At 43.0% G+C, this 21,758-nt stretch overlaps 2 protein-coding genes across 7 annotated transcripts in view; one reads left to right on the forward strand and one right to left on the reverse strand.

Annotated features, from left to right (window-relative positions):
- Positions 1–14,861, reverse strand: part of DSCC1 (DNA replication and sister chromatid cohesion 1) — a 29,255-nt gene extending 14,394 nt beyond the window's left edge. For 2 of the 5 annotated variants that reach the window (XM_027581895.2, XM_027581891.2), the window contains exon 1: positions 1,790–3,052. In XM_027581895.2, coding sequence (XP_027437696.1) covers positions 1,790–1,968 — 179 coding nt within the window. In that variant the 5' untranslated portion in view covers positions 1,969–3,052. Of the gene's footprint in view, positions 1–1,789; positions 3,053–13,450; positions 13,475–14,761 lie in introns of those variants that run through there. The other 3 variants (XM_027581879.2, XM_027581885.2, XM_027581878.2) reach the window with 3 other exon arrangements.
- The window catches only part of DEPTOR (DEP domain containing MTOR interacting protein), a 130,929-nt gene continuing 122,867 nt past the window's right edge, over positions 13,697–21,758 (forward strand). For both annotated transcript variants that reach the window (XM_027581868.2, XM_027581870.2), the window contains exon 1: positions 13,697–13,949. In XM_027581868.2, the coding sequence (XP_027437669.1) occupies positions 13,828–13,949 (122 nt within the window). In that variant the 5' untranslated portion in view covers positions 13,697–13,827. The remainder of the gene's footprint in view (positions 13,950–21,758) is intronic.

Below are 21,758 nucleotides of genomic sequence, written 5' to 3' on the forward strand. Positions count from 1 at the left end.
GGGCACCAGGTGGTTTCACCAAGGAACAATAATTCAACATGAGTAAGAAAGATCCAAAAAGGCCAAGAGGCCAACAATCACCATGTGGCACCTTCATGCAAACTGCTTGGAAGAGCACAAGACAAACCATCCAGTAGCTTCGGTCAAGATGTCAATTTTCTAAACCATGTTAAAGCAATACTTCTCAAACCTATGCATAGGCACCTCAGGGAATCTTATTAAAAAACTGAATCCCAATCTGCAGGTCTGGGATGGGACCCAGGATTCTGCATTTCTAACAGGTTCCCAGAGGATCACCCTGCTGTTGGTCCTGGTACCCAACTAAGGTGGGTCTTCTTGTTTTGTTCTGAATATCCCCTAACAATCAAAGAAGCACATCCTAGCCTACCCATCAGCTCTGTTGCAAAGGAACTGGGACTTTATAAAGAGAATATAAAGAGAACTGCAATGCTGAATGAAAATATATGAAAAATATGTTTTCACAAACTGCAGTAAATAAGTTCTGACAAAGGCTCACCAGTGGAAGAGAGCAAGAGGGGACGGACATAAGGAAGAAGACTAAAGACAGAGATGACGGGATTGACAAGGGCATAGACTCCAGCAGTTTTGTCTGTAGAACGTTCAACTCTCCTGTACACTATTCACTTCTTTGAAAGAAATAAAAATAAAACCTGAAATAGAAGAATGTGTAAATGCTTTCTAAAATTAAGACTTAAAGTGAAAAGTGTTTTGTTTGTTTTAGTTTCCTTGTGCTATTAACACTTAACAGTCCCAAGTACCCACTCTTCAACATTTATTTCCACATTGCACTATCCATGCTTCAATATTTTGTTTAAACCCGTCCCCTGGCAAAAATGTTTTTAAAACACACATTTCTAGGTCCTTCTGGATTGCCAGGTGGATGAGTAGTAACTGGATAAAAACAAAGTCCGCACACCTGAAGTCCTTTCTTAAACCCCGCGCTCCCCCTCAACTCAGCTGGAATGAAAACCAATAAACGAGGTTCCCCTCGGGCTTCCTTATAGATCCTTTGTGGCTAGCATCTGCAGAGGGCCAGTTAATTATAACAGTGTCAGACAGTAAATATGAAAACTGAAAGCCTGAAGAGTTCAATTTAAAGAAATCTACAAGAGAACAAACTACCTAATAAAATACAGGTGTTGGATGGAGGAAGGGCGGTGCAGAAGAGAAGCAAACCAGAGCCCCTAACTCCTATTTCCAGAAGCTGGGAGTGCCCAAAGTTGAACGATTCTCTAGACTTCTCCTCTTATGTTTTTTAATCCAGGGTTTTGCAGCAAATGTGTAGCTGACCCAAAATTAGAAACAGCTTCAGATTTCCATTAAATGACCCCACGCCGAGTCTGTGTTTTGAGGGCCTCCCATAATGACCAACTCTGTGGAACGTCTTTCAACTTATTCCCTACAGTCCGACCTACTTATGGAATATAAGTAGAAGGCAAGGAGAACTGTATAAATATTAGATAGTAGCACTGGATTTTAAGCTAGAATGGCGGAAGTGTTTAGTGCAGTTCCTGGCATCCCGGTTAAGGTCTCCAAAATGTCACTGAGGTTATCTTTCCTGCTTTGTTTCCGCGGACGCAGGCCTCCCCCAGATCAGCTGGACCTGTCCTCTGTATGACCTCAGTCCCGCTAAGGGGGCTGACCAGCAGTGGCGTAGACTCCGCGGGGAAAAAGGGCAGCGCGCTGGAAAGGAGGCCTCCCGGCAGCTGCGAGCCCTGCGCTGAAATCAAGGCGCGTTTCCGGCCCAGTCTCCCCGCGGGGCAATCACCTGTGCCCGGCCTCCAGCTGCTGGCACAGCGCGGGCTCCAGCTCCAGCAGGCAGAAGTCGCCGGCAGCGGCGCCGGCCCCGGGGCCGAAGCCCAGGCAGTGCACCACCGGCAGCAGCTCGGCCGCATTCAGCTTGGCGATCTGGAGCGTCGCGTCCACCTCCGCGCGGGTCCGCCTCATCGCTGCGCCCGGAGGGGGGCACCCGCAGGGCTAACGAGAGAGAACTGAGCTCGCCGAGCAACCCGGACCCTGCGAGAAGTACAAGAGAAAGGGAAGAGACTTTCAAAAGCGCGCCAAGGCGGCGGGGGGCATGTTTCCGGGGCGGGGCGTCCGCGGGAGCGTCCAAAGGTCCTCGCGGCGCTGCCCCGCGGCGGCGGCCGCTCACCCCACGCAGAGACCCGGCTGCGGGAGTAAGGCCAGGCTTCTGCGGGGCGATCTCGACCGGACCTCGTGGGAGCTGCGCTGCCACCCCGCCGGGCGCCACGCGGAACTCTCGCCCACCCCTTCCGCTGCCCCACCTCTGGTTTCCCGCCGGCGCCCCCCCCCCCTTTCGTCGCCATCAAAATGGCCTCATTCTCCGCCAGGGGCGGCCCTTATGCTAAGTACTCTGCGTGCATCAAGTTATAAATCCTTCACCACAACCCTTTAAGGTGGTCCCCGTTCCTCCCATTTTTGCAAATGAGGTGAGCTCCTGGCCCAGGGTGGCACGGCGGGGGTTAGTAAAGTCTGATTCCAGCCCACACTAATGTGGCTCTAAAAACAAGCAACCGGGTTTTATGCAAACACTCTGGATTGGGAGTGAGGCCCTGGTGGAATTGGACAGGGAATCTCACTTCTTTGGGTCTGGGGACCATCATATCTAGGAGACAATGGCTTGGACTAGATCCATCCATTCATTGAGTACCCAGTCTGAGCTGGGTGTCAGGAGAGGGGCCAAGTCCCCTGTCCAGAGGAAAGCAACCTTTCTGGGGCTGGGAAGGGCCTGCAGTTTCCTGGGAGGACAGACTCGCCACTGCAGGATGTGTAAGCTGTTCACTCAGCTTTCTCTGTGGTGTCTTCCAGACCAAATTTTACAATGAATACGACGTTCTAAGAGAAAAGCTCATCCATATAAGCACACGCATTAATAGCTTGTAAGACCGTAATGGGAACTCTCCCAGGGATCCTGCAGCCTCCGTTTGGGACGTTTGCTGCCCCTGAGAGCTGAGGCAGCCTGGGAGGAATGTTCGACTAGTAATGTAAATCAGACCTTGGTTAAAGTAAAAGAAGGAGGCGGGTGGGTGGGAAGGTGAGTGAGGGGTTGAATTCAAGGGAAATGAGCAGGCATTTTCTTTCAATTTCCCGGTGAAATTATATGCAACTACCAAGTAGGGCATCCCAGGGGCACGGGTGGTGCTTTAGCTGGTGGTAGAAAGGTGGTTTCCGTTTTTTTTTTTAAAGATTTTATTTATTTATATGAGAGAGAGACACACAGCGAGAGAGGGAACACAAGCAGGGGGAGGGGGAGAGGGAGAAGCAGGCCTCCCGCCGAGCAGGGAGCCTGAGGCGGGCGGGGCTCGATTCCAGGACCCTTGTACCATGACCAGAGCCGAAGGCATACACTCAACGACTGAGCGACCCAGGCGCCCTGAGAGGTTGGTTCTTATGATCTACTTCTTCATTAACCTTTTTTAATACACCTGAATGCAAGGACTATGATGGAGAAAAATGTTGACTATGTAGGCGATTGCATGTAAGAAATTTATGAATTGGAAGAGAATCAACCATGGCAGGTGCACTATTAACTGGAAGCAGCTTAGTGTATGAAGAATGCTGGCATTTACGTCAGAGGCGCCTGGCTTGGAATCTGAACTCTGTTCTCACTAGTTTTGTGACCTAGAGCAGTTTACTTCATTTCTCTCATTCCAACTTCCTTATCTGTAAAAGAAGATAATAATACCTACATTCTAAAATGCATGGAAAGCAAAGGATATTTTTTAAATGGCAGCTTTTTGTTATTGGTATTTATTGTTATTATTTGTTTTTAAGTAATACTAATAATATCCAATTTTGCTATTCTGACAGGGAGCTGGACCTTGGTTCCTCTCTTAAAATGGATAGTCTATATTAATTCATTTTTTAAAGCATGTTAATAGATACATTTCTCTGAAGTAAAAAAAATTCTACACATTTTTCTTAATTTTGAGGCTTAATCATTCACCTGATAACAAGGAAAAAAAATTCTTTTATTAGGTAAACGAACAGCTACAGAAAAACTTCAAAAGAGCCAACCACGTAAAATTGATACTGTTTCCGTGGACACTGGAAACTTGATTATAGTGTTCATGTATTTTGTTTCGTAGTGTGAAATGGGAATTTTATTTAGTAAATCATAGTTCATAAATAAAAATTACGTATTAATACTTTGTTTCCTCTCTTCCTTGTTTTCATTATTTTTTAAAATTTTCTTTTACTTTATTTACTTTTTTAAAGATTTTATTTGGGGACACCTGGGAGGCTCAGTAAGTTAAGCGTCTGCCTTCCGCTCAGGTCATGATTCCAGGGCCCTGGGATTGAGTCCCTTACCCAGGCTCCTTGCTCAGCCGGGAGCCTGCTTCTCCCTCTGCCCCTCCCCCTGCTCATGCTCTCTCTCTCTCTTTCTGACAAATAAATAAAATCTTAAAAAAAAAAAAAGATTTTGTTTCTTCATTTGAGAGAGAGAGAGTGCACAAGTCAGGGGCAGAGACAGTGGGAGAAGCAGACCCCCCCTGAGCAAGGAGCCTGGTGTGGGGCTCAATCCCAGGACCTTGAGATCATGACCTGAGCCGAAGGCAGACACTTAACCGACTGAGCCACCCAGGTGCCCCTCATTATTTTTTTAATTTAATGAGCACGGTGGCTTCCAGGCATTCCAAAAACTTAAAATGTTTCATAACCATGACCTTGGTTTGGGCTCTCATTTCTATTACTGTGGCCTCCTAAGGCCTAGGTTTTCCTACCGTCCATCCCCCTTCCCACTGCCCAGATATCTCCACACCACAGTCAGTAAATTTTCTAAACATTAAGTTCTCTAATAGCATTACCCTCTGCTCACAGATCATCAACATCTCCCTTACCCTTGAAAGAAAAGCTCATACTCCTTCTGCTGGCTTCCAAGGCTTTTCATGCTGGGTCCATCTTGCTTTTCCAGACTCTACACCCCCAAGTGCTTTTCATGTACACTACAGTCTAACCTACAGATGCCCCTGTCCTCCCCTAGTTTCATGTTTGTGGGTGTTGTGTATTTTTTTTTTATTTCAGTCAATTTTAAAATTAGTAGAGTTTCCGCTAACATTGTGATTTTTCTTCTTTTTAAAAAATCAGGATATCTGGTAACATTGGACTCCTTCCGTAGCAACAGTGAGCTAAAGCTCATGGTTTCTACAGAGTTCTCTCCAGGCCTGTGCTGGGCCCTCTCAGTCTGGAAATTCATATTCTTCCTTTCTGGAAAATGTTCTTACATGATTTTCTTGACAACGCCCCCTCCTCGTGCCCCCCCCATTTTTTGTTCTATACCTCTGAAGCCTATCAGTTGGACTTTCTTATATATACGTGAAGATATCAATAATAGATATTTGGCTTTAGAAAGATCTTTCAGGTAGCAGTTTGGATAGTTTAGGAACCGAGGCTTGAACCGGCGAGAGCAGACAGAAAATTTAAATAGACAAGGGCAGAACTAATTGGTAAGAACTTGAACTGAAGGACAAAGAGAAGGAGAAATAACAAATACTCATAAAGTAGAATCGGGGTCCTCGTGGACACTGAGGACTGTGAGAAAGGGAGAGGAATCGAGAAAGACTCTCAAGTAGGAACTTTTAGTTCCCTAAAAGAAGTGAAAGTGCACAGGGACATCATTGGATTATTTGAAGCAGGGGAGTCACTTGATCAGATTTAGATTTTTGAAAGATCACTTACTAAAACAGGTGTCAGTTTGATCTGAGAAACGGGATATTTACATAGTTGCAAAGTACCTAAAAAATACTTATTAGTTACAAAAAAAAAATAGTCACTTCACAATGGTAAACTTGGAGCATGTTGGAGGAGGTCATTGAGAAGACACGACCATCATTGCATCCTCCAGCTGGACTGGAGCCTCTTCACCCCTCCCTTGTCCTTGGTATGTTAAGTTCGGCCCACCATTCCCACAGCAGGAGCTGTTCCAAGGACATAGCCTTGGGACAGTAAGGTGTTGAAACCATCTGGGTGGTATATGTAACTGAACCTAGTTAAGGCCTCTGTATAATAAACTTTTTAAGATTCTGGTGTGCGGGTGCAGATATTTCTTTGTCTTGCTGCTGCCCAAGACAAACCTCGTAATAAAGTTCCCTTCCTTATTAAAAACTGCCACCTACCAACCTGGAGTGGTCTGCCTCTTTTTTTGGTCTCGCCTTGCCCTCCATGGATGGGGGCCAGTGTGCAAACCAACAGAACATATTACCTCAATGAAGTGACCAAGGTGAACGTCACCAATATTGGGATGAACATCATGTGCCTTCTGATATGATATACTGAGCTAATCCTGCCAAAAATGCATAACCTGAATCTAAATGTAAGGAAAACCTCAGGCAACTCAAGTTGAGGGACATTCTATAAAAACAAACAAACAAACAAAAAAACAAAAACCAAACCAAAACAAAAACCTGGCCTATACCCCTCAAAAATTGCAGGGTCGTGAAGGACAAGAAAAACAGGAACTCTCTGAGGTTATAAGAAAGTAAAGAGACATGATAATTAAATACAATATGAAATCCTAGGTTAGATCCTAGACTAGGAAAAATTACTGCTATCAAATACGTTGTTGAGGTAAGTAATGAAACCTGAATATGGACTAGGGATTAGAGAAGAGTTTCTTTTTTAATCAACATTAAATCTCCTGCTTTTGATAATTGGGATGCGGTTATATAAGAGAATGTCTGTTTTCTTAGGAAATACACATGGAAATATTTAGGAGCAAATGAGCATGATGTCTGCGTCTTATTCTCAAGAACTTCAAAAAAAGAATATACATTAGAGACATTGACAAAGAAAATGATAGAAGAAGTGGGGCAAAATGTTAACCATCAGTGAGTCTAAGTCAAGTGTATAAAGGCTTAGGGGAGCATCAAGCCTAGATACAAGAAGTGAGAGGTGGCTCTGGGGTATGTATTGGGGTGATTGATTATCGAAGCTGGTAGCTTCATGTCCACCCATACTAAGCTGACAGCAGCTCCATGCATGGGCTGAAGCAGTGTGCAAAATGGTCAGGGAAAGGCAGGGAAATGCCTGGTGGCAAATGAATTCCAGGAGTGGGGAGCAACAATTCCCAGAAGACAAACCACCAGAACTCCCTACTCAAGCTCAATTATGGTCTTACGCCTTCCCCCAATTCTCTGGAGGTAGGTCGTGCAAAACAGACGGTGAATGAATGAACACAGATTCTCAAACACAAAGCTGAAAAGAGACAACCAAGAATCACTATTTGTAAAAAGTAAAAAAAAAAAGTCACCATTCATGTATGACCAACGACATAAAAAAGAGCTCTAAAAAGTCACCAGTTGAAAGAGTTAAGACCAGAGGAAACAGGTAAAGGAGCAAAAATCCCAAGACTTTTTGATAGATATAATATTTTCAGAGAGAGATAATTCATAGATAATGGTCAACCAGAGGTCAAAGATCATTTCCATTTCCCAAATGTCATTCCCATTTTTAATGATATATTTAGTTGCAGCCTCTCAAATTAGCTCCTTCACTCGTGGTGGTGCCAGAATTACTGAAGTAGAAAAGGCAAAATAGAAGCCCTGAAACTGTCACAGAAATTAAAATTAGTATCTTTTTTCTCCTCTCTTACTGAGTCTGTTGTTGTTGTTGTTTTTAAGATTAGAGAGAGAGAGAGAGAGAGAGAGAGAGAGAGCACAAGCAGGGGGAGGGGCAGAGGGAGAAGTAGGCTCCCGGCTGACCAGGGGATTTTTAGATTTTAAGTAAGTTGCAATTTTACATTTATTTGTGTGATTACTAATGTCTTAATGTCTCTCTTTTTTTTTGGTATATAAGAGCCCACGTGAGTGGTGAAGGTGGCTGGGTTTAAGAGGTAATTTCTGAGATACAATGGACAATAGTAATTACTTGATTAGACATTAGGAATAAGGGAAAGAATCAAAGATGAATTCTATGTTCCTGAGCAACTGCATTTCCTCTCACAATATATTGTAGGAAGGGTCGGAACAGACTTGGGATGAGATATGATGAGTCCTGGTTTTGATTTGATTGAGTTGCTATGAGAATACACAAGGGAGGACATACTTTGAAGTTGGATGTAGAACTTGGAGTCTGAAAAAAGGTCTGGCTAGGAGCTAAAAGATAAAGCTTTTAAATATACATATATGGTGACTACAAGAGTGCCTATAAATGAGGTGCCCAGGGAGAGTGTGATGTAGGGAGGGAAAAGTTTTCCTTTCTTCCCTTCTAGGTTTTGGCTTGTCTAATAACTAAATTGGCATAAGACAAATTAATAGGAGAAAAACAATTCATACATACGGGAGCTCATAGAAATATGAGACTCAAAGAAGTGACTAAAGCAGGCATCAAGTCTGGGCTTGGGGTAGTGAATTAGTTAAGTGATAGGGTTTATTTATACAACATTCTCAGCCCTAAATTTCCTTTCTGGTGATGAGGGGGTCTCTCTACCTCCTGGTGCAGGGAGGGTGCCTTTCACAAGGGAGATTTATTTCCTGCTTTCAAGGAGACAAAGGAGGGTCAAAGAGGCTTTCTTGTACCAGCTGCTTCTTAGGTCAACTTTAATTCAAAATAATCAGTATGCCAAAGGGGCATTTTTGGGGGCAGCCTGCTCTGAACTCCCTCAGTGATTTTAAAAACTCAGCCAAAAAATGAAGGCTCAGCAACATTTGAAGTGTAAGCCTTGAAAGAAATACCTCCTCAGGTGGCTGGCTAGCTCGGTCAGTAATGCCATGGGACTCTGAATCTCAGGTTTCTGAGTTCAAGCTCCATGTTGGGCATGGAGCCTACTAAAGAAGGAAGGAGGGAGGGGAGGGAGGGATGGAGGGAGGGAGGTAAAGACTTCCTTAGGGAAATAATTTCATGATAGGAGAAATGGAATTGAAGCAGTGTTTTGGAAATTATATTACTTTGTTTTTACTTAAAATCATTTCAGATAAAGAATTTCTGATTTACACCAAGATGTCTTTAATTCTACAGGATATACAGCAGTTTAAATTTTAACTGCACCTTCTTTGTTAAGTAAACTTGAAGCTTTGCTTATGAAACAATCAGGATTTTGCCCACTAGATGGTGGTATTGTGTCATGTTTCACAGAGTGGCCTGTTTTGCCCAGTTCACTTACTGCCTTAGAAAAGAGAAGGAATATCCATTAACATATTTACTCCATCAAGCACAGAACCGAATATCCTATATGTTACCTCAAGCCATCTTTGTAATAATGGAAGTCGGATCATGGCATTCCCCTGTTCAAAATCCACCAATGTTCTCAAAAGTTTTCAGCGTGCATATAAAACAAACAAAAAATCAATATGATGCCCTTACCCTGGAGTATAAGAAAAAGAAAATCATCTATAACAAAATAAATGTATTTTAATATTTAAGTGACTATAGAAGGTCTAGTGAGATGGTCAGATGTATACAACTATTTACAATGAATAATTTAATTAAAAAATTTTTTTAAAGATCTTATTTATTTATTTGAGAGAAAGAGCACGCACAAGCAAGGGATGAGAGGAAGAGGGAGAAGCAGACTTCCTGCTGAGCAGGAAGCCCAACGTGGGGCTCTGTTCCAGGACCCTGGGATCATGACCTGAGCTGAAGGCAGACGCTTAACCAACTGAGCCACTCAGGCACCCCTATAATGAATAATTTTAGAATAACAGAAGACAATAGTTTACCGAATATTACTATCACTTCTTTTTTATATTTGGCATTCTAAAATTTGGCTAAATAGTATATTCTTACACAAACACACATAGAATCACCACACATGCAACCTCTAACAAGTGCAGACTGAAAAAGGTGTGTTTACCACACAAATGACAAATGAAACAATTTTAATGATGAAACTTTCTTGGTAAAATCTGAGCAAAGTACAATTTTTTTCTCAATGTGCATAATAATTGTATTCCTGGACAAGTCAGAATTATATTAAAATTGTGCAAAAAATATCTTGTGTTTCTACGTAAAATCAAATTAGGTTCTAAGCTCAGATAACAGCAAACAGGTTTTTCATCTGCAAGAATATCCCACAGGACCTAGGAAAGACATTCAGGATTTAGGACAATTCTTTATGAGGCCGCTGTCCCAGGAAAATGAAAATATCTAGCATCTCTAGTTCCTGCTCACTAAAAGCCAGTGACAATACCACAACCCGGCCCTAAATTTTCCAAAAATGTCTTCTTGGGGGTGGTCTTTCTCCTGTAGGAGACCCACTATCATTTAGTGTCATTAGAAAATCAATCACTAGGTGGCAGTATATACTAAAGTATTGAGTATTTTTGTGGCGCTCACAGCATTAAGAACTTGGGAGGTGGAGCAGGACTGGGATTGGAGCCCGAGAGGACTTCGCATTTATCTGTAACGTTTGACTTCTGTCACTACAAAAAAAGACGAATCAAACATGACAAAAACATTAAAAAAGGATGTGAATTATGACAGATGAACATTTTATTTTCCCTCTACATTTATTTTTCCCTTCTTAAAGGATCTGTCAACAGAAATAATACTAACCCATCCATTTGCTTCTATTCAGAGACTAAAAATCATGGCAGCTGAGGAATGGAGACTCCCATTAATGGTTAAAAGCAACATAAACCGGGGCGCCTGGGTGGCTCAGTCGTTAAGCGTCTGCCTTCAGCTCGGGTCATGATCCCTGGATCCCGGGATCGAGCCCCGCATCCTTCAGCTCAGGTCACGATCCCAGGGTCCCGGGATCGAGCCCCGCATCGGGCTCCCTGCTCCGCGGGAAGCCTGCTCCTCCCTCTCCCACTCCCCCTGCTTGTGTTCCCGCTCTCGCTGTGTCTCTCTCCGTCAAATAAATAAATAAAATCTTAAAAAAAAAAAGCAACATAAACCTCCTGATGTCATGAGAGGCACAGGGAAGAACGACACCGTGCTCGAGGGAGTGCGAGAGGAAAGCACCCAGGAGGTGAGGTCTGAGTTCATCTTTCAGATCAGGTGGGAACAATACTCGTGTATACAGAGGGAACACCACCACCCATAGCTACCTGTTATTAAGCTTCAGAGTTGACAATATTCTTTCACACATTTTATTCCAGTTCATCTTTTCATCTTCTCACATTGCTGCTTACCCTTAACCAGTACTCCTAAAAGTGTGGTCTGCCAACTGGTGACCTTTTCCTTTATTGAGAGACACTGAGACATTGAGAGAAATGTTTATAACAACTTGACAATCTGCTATGTGTTCACCACAACAATAGCAAATTGGGCTGTTTTATACATTTAAAAATTTCATTTCTATTGTATTTTACCAAAATGTCAAGCTTCAGTGGATTGAAAACACACACACACACACACGCGCACGCACGCACAGGCCCAAACACACCGGGTCGTCATCTACCAAAAGTCTGAGAAGCACTGGCTCCAAGCGCCAAAACAGCCAGAAGGCAGAAAGCAGGTGAGTAGGACAAGCTGGAAGAAAAGACTTACATTTAACAGTTCCCACCTGTAACAAGTGTGCTCATTAAATTTTCTTTAGTCCTCCCCAAACCCCAACTCGATTAGTAGTATGATCTTGACTTTACAAAAGAGGGCAAAAATTAGAGATAATAATGAACCTGCCCCAATGGAGCCAAGAGTCAAGCTGAGGTCTGTTGGAATTTTCAGCCCTTCTAAGATCTTCACACTTGGTTTAATCACCATGTCAGTACCCATCCCTCTTCCAGAACCACCTGTAGCTCACAGTCTATTCTGGGAGAGTTGCTCCCGAGCTCATAGGCTCTGTGTGGGCGCTCACATGTCCTCAGGAGTCAGACCAATCTTTCCCTAAGTTAGGAAAAAGGATCTGTCTTCTAACCCAGTAGAGCATGGTGTGTCTCATATGTCAAAAGAAAGATTGAAACAATGATAGCAAACAGTTTCCACTTCCCATTCACATGTACAGACACAGAAAACCCTTCTCATTAAGCAAGAGAAATAAATTCTGCTCTTTCTTGCTGGAGCAGTACAAGGTATTTTCCGGACTTGAATTTTTTTCCTTATGTCAAGGTGCTTTTTTAAATCATAAACTTTCATGATAAAAGTTTTTTATCATGATTTTTTAATTATGAACTATTAAACAAGAAAGTATTTTGCAAAAAAAATATTTAATTTTTGTTTTTCAGAAAAAGTTACCGAAATTTAAATGAAAACACAGATTTAAAGGAAGAAAAAACAGAAGGCAATCAACAATAGTGATGATTTACAATATGTAGCCAGAGCTTTTGGATAAAACAGTGTTGAACAATGGATAATTAGAAATGTGTAATCACTTTTTTTTTTCATTCTGCACTTTCAGAAAAGCTTAAAATCATTAAATAAAAGAGATTTAGGGGGGCCAGGTCTGCAATTCTCCTTCCTTTTCAAGGCCTACTAATAATTTAAAAATTAGAGATAATGTGAGAAAAGGTGTTTTGTCTTGCACCAAAACCAGAAGGATAGTGAGTATAAATACTTTTGAATAACAGAATTGGTATAAAATATACAAAGATAATTTGCTTTTCAATAGCCCTCTCATTTTCATTTTTATTCTGTAGATTTACGACAAATCTGCAATTGAAAGATTGTCTTTCCATATAGTATTCACTAAAAAAAATTTCACATTTACTTGTAAAGGTGCAGAGACTTGTATATATGCAAAAATTATAAAAAGCTGCATAAAATATCAACACACAGATATCTCCTTACTATAATGACCTCTGCCATTAGCATTACTCGGTTTTCCTGTAGACCAGGCTCTGACCCTGCATGAGACAGAATAACAGAACATGTATTTGGTATTAGTCAAAGTTCCTTCCATCTTCCCTGGAAAGTCGACAATATCATTATATCCCCGTTTTAAGAAGTCGTCTTTTAAGAACACAACTCTGAAGCCAGAATGTCCTAGGTTTGCTTCTTCTTGCATTTATTACCTGTTTGCCTTGGATAAGTTACCCCATCTGTCTGAGCCTGCTTCCTGATGTAAAAGGAGGACAATACCCATTTTATGATTTGTAACAACAACCTGAAGCATCTTTAATGCAGTAGATGTCAACAAGTGGTATCCGCAGTTATTTTTATTTTGTAAAGGAAGAAACTGAGGATTAAGCACATTTTGGTAAGAAATTATAGGTGGGAGCTGGATCCCAGGTCTGATTCCGAGGCCAGCGTTCTCTGTTGATTACACTATAAGGTAAGTAAGCTGTCTTACGTGAGGGGGATTGGGACGAGAAAAATGCCTAATTTCACCAACCCCTGCATATAATTTGAATTATAAAATATGGCACAAAAATATGGCATATTTAATATAAAAATGGCATAAAAATGCCTAATTTCACCAACCCCAAGTGTATATTCCTATATCCTTCATTGTTCACTATTTAGCTATTTTGTTATTATTTTTACTCCGGCAATTTGGAGTATAGATAGTATAATAAAAATACCTTCACACCTGTCTAGTAACCTCCTGGCCTGGTCCGAAGGTCCCACGGTATTAGCTCTGTGGGTAACGACGAGAGAGGTCACCTTCCCGACCTCCACCAGCACACACACCGCAGACCCGCGCCCCGCCCAGATGTTTATATTTTCCCCCTTGGCCCCGCCCCCCGACCACGCGGGGCTCCAGCCACCGCCCGGAGCTGGAGTTCCTGGAGCCGACTTGCCTAGCGCCTCAGCCTACCCACAGGGATTCCCTCTCCAGCCAATCGCGTCTGAGCAACGGGACTGCCCCTAACAAAGATGGCGGGGGAGGCCTCGGCGGGGGCAGGCTGATTTAACACCCAGACCCAAGGCGGCTAGGGAAGACAGTGGTAGCGGCGCGGCCCGACCATGGAGGAGGGCGGTAGCGGTGGCAGCGGTGGCAGCGACAGCAGCACCAGCGGGAGTGGTGGGGCGCAGCAAAGGGAGCTGGAGCGCATGGCTGAGGTCCTGGTCACCGGGGAGCAGCTACGGTAAGGCGTGGGGCAGTGTCGGTGGGCGCGCCGTGGCACTGCCAGCCTGTGCCCGCAACAGCCCGGCGCGCACACGCGCGTGGCTCGTGCCTTGCGACTCGCGCGGGGCCCCGGGGCAGCTGCGGTCGCGTGGATGGTCGGCGTTGCGCCCCTGCCTAGCCCGCTGCAGCCGCGCGTCCTGCGACTCGGCACCCGCGCGGGGCTCGGAGGCGGACGCCCGGCAGCGGGTGGTGCGCGCTGCGCCCGGGCCCCGCCGCTGCAGCCCTGCGCCCCGCGGACGCGCCGCCACGCGCCGCGCGCTCCCTCTTCCCGGGCACCTGGTGCTGCCAGGCCTCCTGGCTGCCAGGCGACCCCGAGTGCGCCCAGAGCTCGAGAGGGTGGGTGTGCAGCCCCATGCTGCCTCCAGCCCCAGCCTCTTGACTCCTAGATGAAAGGGCCAACCCAACGATTAACTTGAGGTCTTCCTTTTTGCTGGCAAGTCCTGCTGCACTCCTCTGACCCTCAGCGTTTTCGTCTGTAAAATGAGGCTGATCGCCGGGACTCCCTTGACGGGTGTTAATGGGGCTAAACCCCAGGTTCTGAAAAACTACCTATCGCTAAACTGGCACATCCCGGTCAATCATCAGTGGCGTCCGCGAGGGGGCGTGGAGGCACCTTGTCCCGATGCCCTGCTGCTCTGCCAACTTCCCTAGCGCGCACATTTTGGAGAGCAGAGTCCATCGGCCCCGGGCTGCTCCAAGCATTGGGAATTGACGGGTCTCACCGCACCCGGGACAGGCAGTGAACCCCAGATCCCCCCCCCCCCCCCTTACCATTGGCATCCCATCCCGGTCCTTCTTGGATTCATGTTTGAGTGATGTACTTCCACGGTCTGACCGGTTCCGCAGCTGCCCGTCGTGTGGTCATAAATCAGTTTGCCAGGGGGAAAAAAAAAAACCCTGGCTCTGAAGCGTTTGAGCCACAACTGGCTTGCAGGTCCCTGGCCCAGCTGGCATGAGGCGCGCGCCTGTTCCTTCTAAGGCTTGGCCTGAATCTCCAGGCTCATTTTGGTTTCTAAATGCTGTGTTTCAGGACCTGAAGGAGGGAGAATCTTTGCAAAGATCCATGAAGGTTTAGTAACTGCTTGCAGCAGTTAGATTGAGGAAGTAAATATTGGAAGTCAGAGTTTGTTGAGTTTAACGTTACAAAAGGCAAATTGCACACTTCAATCCCTCGATGATTTTTAAACGTATAGTCAAAATTAAAGGGAATAAAAGCTTGTTTTTCCTTCATCAGGAGTATTTTCTAATTGAATAAAAATCAAAAGCTTTTCTGATTCAATCTGATGCATTTGCTTTTTAATAACCTGTTTGCTCCTCGTTACTGTGTCATCTTTTTCAAAGTCCTTATCCGGTACTTTTAATATTTTTTTAAAGATTTATTTATTTATTTTAAAGGGGGTGAGGGGAAGGGGGAGAGGGAGAGAAACTGAAACAGCCTCCTCTTTGAGAGCCAGTTGAGGCGGGGTTGGATCTCACCACCCTGAGATCACCACCTGAGCCAAAACCAAGAGTCAGACAATTAACCAACTGCACCACCCAGGTGCCCCTCATTTCTTTTAAAATAACAAATTGGATGGTGCCCGTCTTTGTACAGGAAGCACTTTGTCCTTCAGGAGGCAGCTTAAATGTCCTTTCCTTGGGGATCTCCAGAGCAGTTGTTACTCTCTGTACAAAAGTAGGTTTGAGGGCCACACTTAGCTTGTTGGTAGGAAGAGAGAAGGCTCTTTTTCACTCAAGAGCCAGACCTGAGTTTGAATTTCTGCTCGGCCACTTTGTAGCCAATAGTCACCATTAAGTTGTTTTGAAGACTGACTTTTAGTCAGAGTGAATCTTGGGTTTGCTACTTACTAACCTGGGACCTTGAACAAGTTACTTAACTAAGAATACTGGGCAATAAGGGAACCTATCTCATAGTGTTGTTATGAGGATTAGATGAGCTAGTGCTTAGAACAGAGCCAGGTATATAGTAAGCACCATGTCGGCATTAACTATTATAGCTCTGTGACCTTCGACCAGTTAATTCACTTCTCTGAGCCTTTGTTTCCTCATCTATGAAATGGAAATGAAGATTAGTACTTCATAGGGTTGTTGTGGGAATTTGCCCTTGAGCTTCTGTATTAATGAGCATTCAACAATGGTTGTTGGAATTAATCAGTATTATTGGTCTCTGTGCGTCACCACGTGTGACTTCCAGCCAAGTGAGATCTGGCAGGAAGGATTGGGTGGTGGTTAAGAACACAGGGTATAGAATCAGGCTGCCTGGGTTTTTATTCTGCCTCACCATTTACTAGTTCTGTGACTTTGGGGTCAATTTACTGAGTCACTCTCTGGGCCTGTTTCCACATCTCTTGCAAGAATGTTGTGGGGATTAAATGAGATGCTGCATGTGAAGGGCTTAGAAAATGTTCACTATTTAATTTTACTCTGGAAAATTATAATCATTGCTTTTTTAAAATCTCAGCCATGTTATTAGCACTGTGTGTAGAGCATAGTTATTACTTAATAAATATTTGAATGATGAGTGCATGTGATTAAGTATACTACAGTACAGATGATATATTCGGAATTTAGGGATTTCAGTGGCTTCTTGGTTACTGGAGGAACCTCTCATGAAGGGGTGGGAATGCAACCATCCTTGCTGTCCCTGTCACAACGTGTCCTTAACATCCTTAGCTGCTTTCCCACAGTCTGACTGGGGGGACTTCGTGATGTGCAGGCCTCCTGCCTCTAACCGCTTCCCATACAATTCCCTTTGTCCTCTCTTGCTTTCCCACTGCTTTCTGGGTCATCAGAGATAAGGCAAATCAAAGTGATAAGGAACTGGAGACACCAAGGATTGGAATTTGAAATAAAAAAAAACTTGGCTTCCAGGCCCAGCTCTGTGCATTTTATTTATTTAATGCCATATGTATACACACACACACACATATATATAAAATAGAGAGAGATATAAAATAAATATATTTATTTCATCCTATGTATTAAATATAATATTTACTGTTAAACACACATACGTACATATGTATGTATATATTTTTAACCATATTCCCTTGGTCGTGTCAGCTGCTCTGGGCCTCAGTACTCTTACCTGCAGAATGGGAATTAATAATACCCTTCCACAGAAGATTTGTGGTGTTGAAACAAATGGGCTAGAATATGGGAGGGAACTTTGCAAAATAAACAATAAACCAAGATTTCATTATTGTTATGATTATTATAAGTGCCAGCTGTGAAATTGAGGGCTGGCTCCACAATCCTGACACTTTGAAGGGCAGTTGGTTGCATAAGGACATGAAATTAACTAGCAAACTTAGAAATATCTCCTGTTTCCTTTTCCAGCCTGACTGCGGGGTCCTTTTCCTAATCTCTTCATTCTTTCCCTTTTCGTGAAAGATTTTGCTTCCTTGCCCAATGTATCTTTATGGTTTTGCATCTTAAAAAAAGCATTCGGATACCACTTTTATGGACACGATGGCTGTAATAAAAGAGATAGATAGTAACAAGTGTTGACAAAGACGTGGAGAAGTTGGAACCTTACACTGCTGGTGGACAGGGAAAATGGTGCAGCCACTTTGGAAAACAGTCTGGCATTTCCTCAAAAATAAAACATAGAGCTAACATATGACCTGGCAATTTTACTCCTAGGTATATAGTCAAAAGAAATGAAAACATATGTCCACATAGAAATGCATACACAAATGTTCACAGCAGCATTATTCATAATAGCTAAAAACAACAGCTCAAGTGTCCATCTGCTGATGGATGGATAAACAATGTGCAGTATATCCATGCATCGGAATATTATTTGGGATAAAAAGTAGAGTACTGATGCGTGCTACAATAGGGAGGAACCTTGAAAATATGCTGAGTGAAAGCAGACACAAAAGGCCACATGTCATATGACTCCATTTATATGAAATGTCCAAAATCGGCAAATCTATAGAGACAGAAAGTGGCTGCCAGCAGCAGTGGGGAGGGAGAATGGAGGGTGAGTGCTAATGGGTATAGAGTTTCTTTTGGGGATGATGAAAATGTTATAAACTTGTTTGTGGTTATGATTTCATAGCTCTGGGGATATACTTAAAATCATCACATTATATTCATTAAATGGATGAGTTATGTGGTATGTGACTTATATCTCAATAAAACCAGACAAAAATGGATTTGGATGAGATTTTATTACAGAGTGATAAAAGACAAAATGTTGGAAGTTTTATTTTTTTAAATTTTATTTTATTATGTTATGTTTTAAAATAAACGTTTGCTTTTTTGATGGGCCAAAGAATGCAATGACATTTATCACTAACTCAATAACACATTATTACTACACCAAACGGAACTGATATTTTACATATATATAGATATTTTTTAAAGATTTTTTATTTATTTATTTGACAGAGAGAGACACAGTGAGAGAGGGAACACAAGCAGGGGGAGTGGGAGAGGGAGAAGCAGGCTTCCCGCGGAGCAGGGAGCCCGATGTGGGACTCGATCCCAGGACCCCGGGGTCATGACCTGAGCCGAAGGCAGACGCTTAACGACTGAGCCACCCAGGTGCCCATACATATATATTTTTATAGTATCATTCTTGATACAGAACAGAAAACGTGCCATGAATAGTCGAGAAAATCTCAGAACATTCCTAATTTGAAGATAATTAACCATACATAAATCATTCACGAATAGAGTTTCATATTATGAATTTTCAAATCATTTGTTATTTTTATGTTCTTTGTATGTCTTTTACCTTGAAATTTGCCATGCAGTCATAACTATGACACTCTAATTAAGACACCCCAAATCCACGTAATGTTTCCTCTCTAGGATAATCCCAGAGATACTTACCAAGAAAGTGATTTGTGATAGAGCGTCAAAATAATGAGGCCCAACAATATGACTTTTCTTTTTGTGTTGATGGTAGGCATGGTAATAATAACAATAAGACTCACTTATATGGCATTTGTTACCTGCCAAGGAGATGTATGCATGAGTGTATATATACGTGTACACATATATATGCCTTTAATATATATACCTTTAATCCGCATAGCAACTCCTTGTAGAAGATACGCTTATCACCCTCATTTTACAGGTGAGAAAACCGAGGAGCAGAACATTTAAACTAACTGGCCATAGGTTATCCAGCCATGAAGTGGTAGAGTTGAAAGTCCCTGCACTTAGGCAGGATGCTAGACTAACAACTTAATGGTGTCGTCAACTAAGCAATTTAGAGGGTTACAAAATGTAATGATAAGACAAATGTAAAATGGAATCCTTGTATAAGACTTATCACATTCTAGTGTGACATCTTTTTGCAAACAAATAAGTAGACAAATGATTTTTTCCATTCTATCGGGAAAAATCCAATTTATTTCTGGAAGCGTTTGTTTTGACAAGATAGAATGGTCACTTCCTCTACTAACTATTAAACTGGGTCTTCCTTGCCATGTGGTTTTAAAAACTTAATTTGGACTCCACTCATTCTGAATTTGTAATCATTTGATGTGAAGATAAATTACAGTTCCCAATTTTGCTAGCTGTGGGGATGGAAGTGGAGTAGGGAGGAGAATTAAGAAGGTAATGAGGAATGCTTAATTAAGAGAGAAAACGTTTCAAGCATTCCAGTTGTGCTCATCTACCTAGACTAAATATGCTAATTACAACAATCTTGTCCAATCACTAAAGTGGGTTCCCTACAAGCAACTTACTAGGCAATGAGTTTTAGCTAAATTGTAGGAAATTGTACTTCTTTCAAATTGTTTGATGTATTTGCCTTTTTGCTATAACAGACTGCCTTTCCAGACTCTTACAGCCTTGCTATTGCTTTTTTCATAAAAGCACGTTCAATAAATATTGAATTGCTTTCCTGAATTTGCTTTGCAAGTGTTAATACAGTATGCAGATAAAAGCTAAGAATCGGCTCATCGAACCAAAAACCAAGCTACGGTAAAGTAAATATGAGCTAAGGAATTTAGAGCATGCAGAAGAGAAAAAGGAGAAATAGTCCATTTCATTGCATTTTGAACTTAAGGAATTTTACATTTGGCATGGAGATCGTCTTGGGGGTAGCCCCTACTGGAAGCCATTAATATGGAAGCTTAGCTCTACTAGACACTATAACTGAAGGGAATAGCAGGAAACTACCACCCAGAAGCTATGACTGAAATCTAGGGATCCAAACAGAAGAAGAACACTTATATTCTTCTCAAGAGCAGAGATATCCTGGAGTCAGGAAATTACTGCCTGTTTGGATAAAGAAAAGGGGGGGGGTGCTGTAGGAAATAGAGTCACTGTATTTGGAGTCAGTGCAGAAAAGCCTAGTGTGGAGTATTGAAATGCCTTTGAATCAGAGGCTCTTCCAACATACAGACTCTGTTCCTGTGAACATCTTTTCTGCTTCACAAATTGGATGTGAGGGCAGGGTGCAGGACCCTGGTACAGAGCAGACCCTTGGTAATGACTCATTTCTTACCAGCAGAGAGCATTGGAGGTACTTTGTCATGCTTTGCAAAAAAAAAAAACATCATGCAAATAGAAGACATTTAGTAAGCACTCCATAAACCATTGTGGAATTATTTGATATCCATATGGACTTATTCTCATGTACATCTTTTTCTGAAATGACTGGTGTGTTAGTTGTTAACGAATAACATATTTGTGTTTTCTCAAAGGCCAATGCTGATAGTTAAGTTATGGCTTCCATCTCTCAGAATCAGTAAACCTGAGAATAAGGTAAACACCTCTTAAAAGAAGAGAGTGTAAGGGGAAGAAAGATCATTCTCCTCTCCTGTCATTTCCAGTATTCATTTGCATCAGGAACTCACTTGCCTTTATTAAGTGGTGGCTCTTAAGTGGTTGGTTTCTATGAGGTCAGTGATTAGGAAAAGACGGAGGAAACAATAGTCAACCCTCTTTCTACATAGTAGGTCCTCACACTTCTCTATGCTCCTCTCCTTGTCCCGAGGAGATGTGGATTCTAGAACTGAGATCCTTGTTCCAATATTTATCAGCCTTAACCGTACTTGGAAGGAAGCTCATCATGTCAGCGACTGGTTTTTGTGGATTATTATATACTTGGGCGACAACAATGGAGACACCTTGGGGCAGAGTGGGCTTAGTGGGCCAGACGGCGTGCTTGCAAGCAGCTGTTCCCAGGGGCACTGCCGGCAGGCGCCATGCGATCCCTTTTCCTCGGGGCTGGCTGGGATGGCTCCATCCTGGAAGGGTTCAGAGAACCCTGACTTACTTGGGTCTGCATGAAGAATCACTTTTTTGGAGCTTTTACAATACTTTGAAGGTTGGATAAGGAGAGATGAGACGAAGTGAGAGAAAACCCATGCAGGAGTGTGGGACAAGATGTTCTTTTGTTGTAGTCTGCAGATGAACAGCTGTGGCTGGGGTGTGGCAAGAGGGGATGAAAGCCAGGGCTTCCAGCTCAGGGAAGCCCCCGGCAGCTGCAGGGCAGGTAGGAGGAGGAAGAAGGTAGTTAGCAGCTAGTGGCATCAGAGAAAGTCTCAAATCTGTCCACCCTTACCCCTCAGCTGCTACTTGTGATTCTGTTGGTTGTGCTGGTTGCTTCTTGCTTATTAGTTTTAATGCTGATGACACGTTCTCCCTGCAATACTTGTACCTACCCATTTCTGATTCTGGTATTTGCCCAGAGATTCCTTTTATTGAGGCAAGCTGTGGCCCAGCACCCCCCTAGATCCTGGCCTGATGTAGATCATCCAGCTCTGAGAGGCTCTGCTTTGGGTGGTGGGACTGTTAC

The sequence above is a fragment of the Zalophus californianus genome, chromosome 4, assembly GCF_009762305.2.
Source record: "Zalophus californianus isolate mZalCal1 chromosome 4, mZalCal1.pri.v2, whole genome shotgun sequence".
NCBI classification, from domain to species: domain Eukaryota; kingdom Metazoa; phylum Chordata; class Mammalia; order Carnivora; family Otariidae; genus Zalophus; species Zalophus californianus.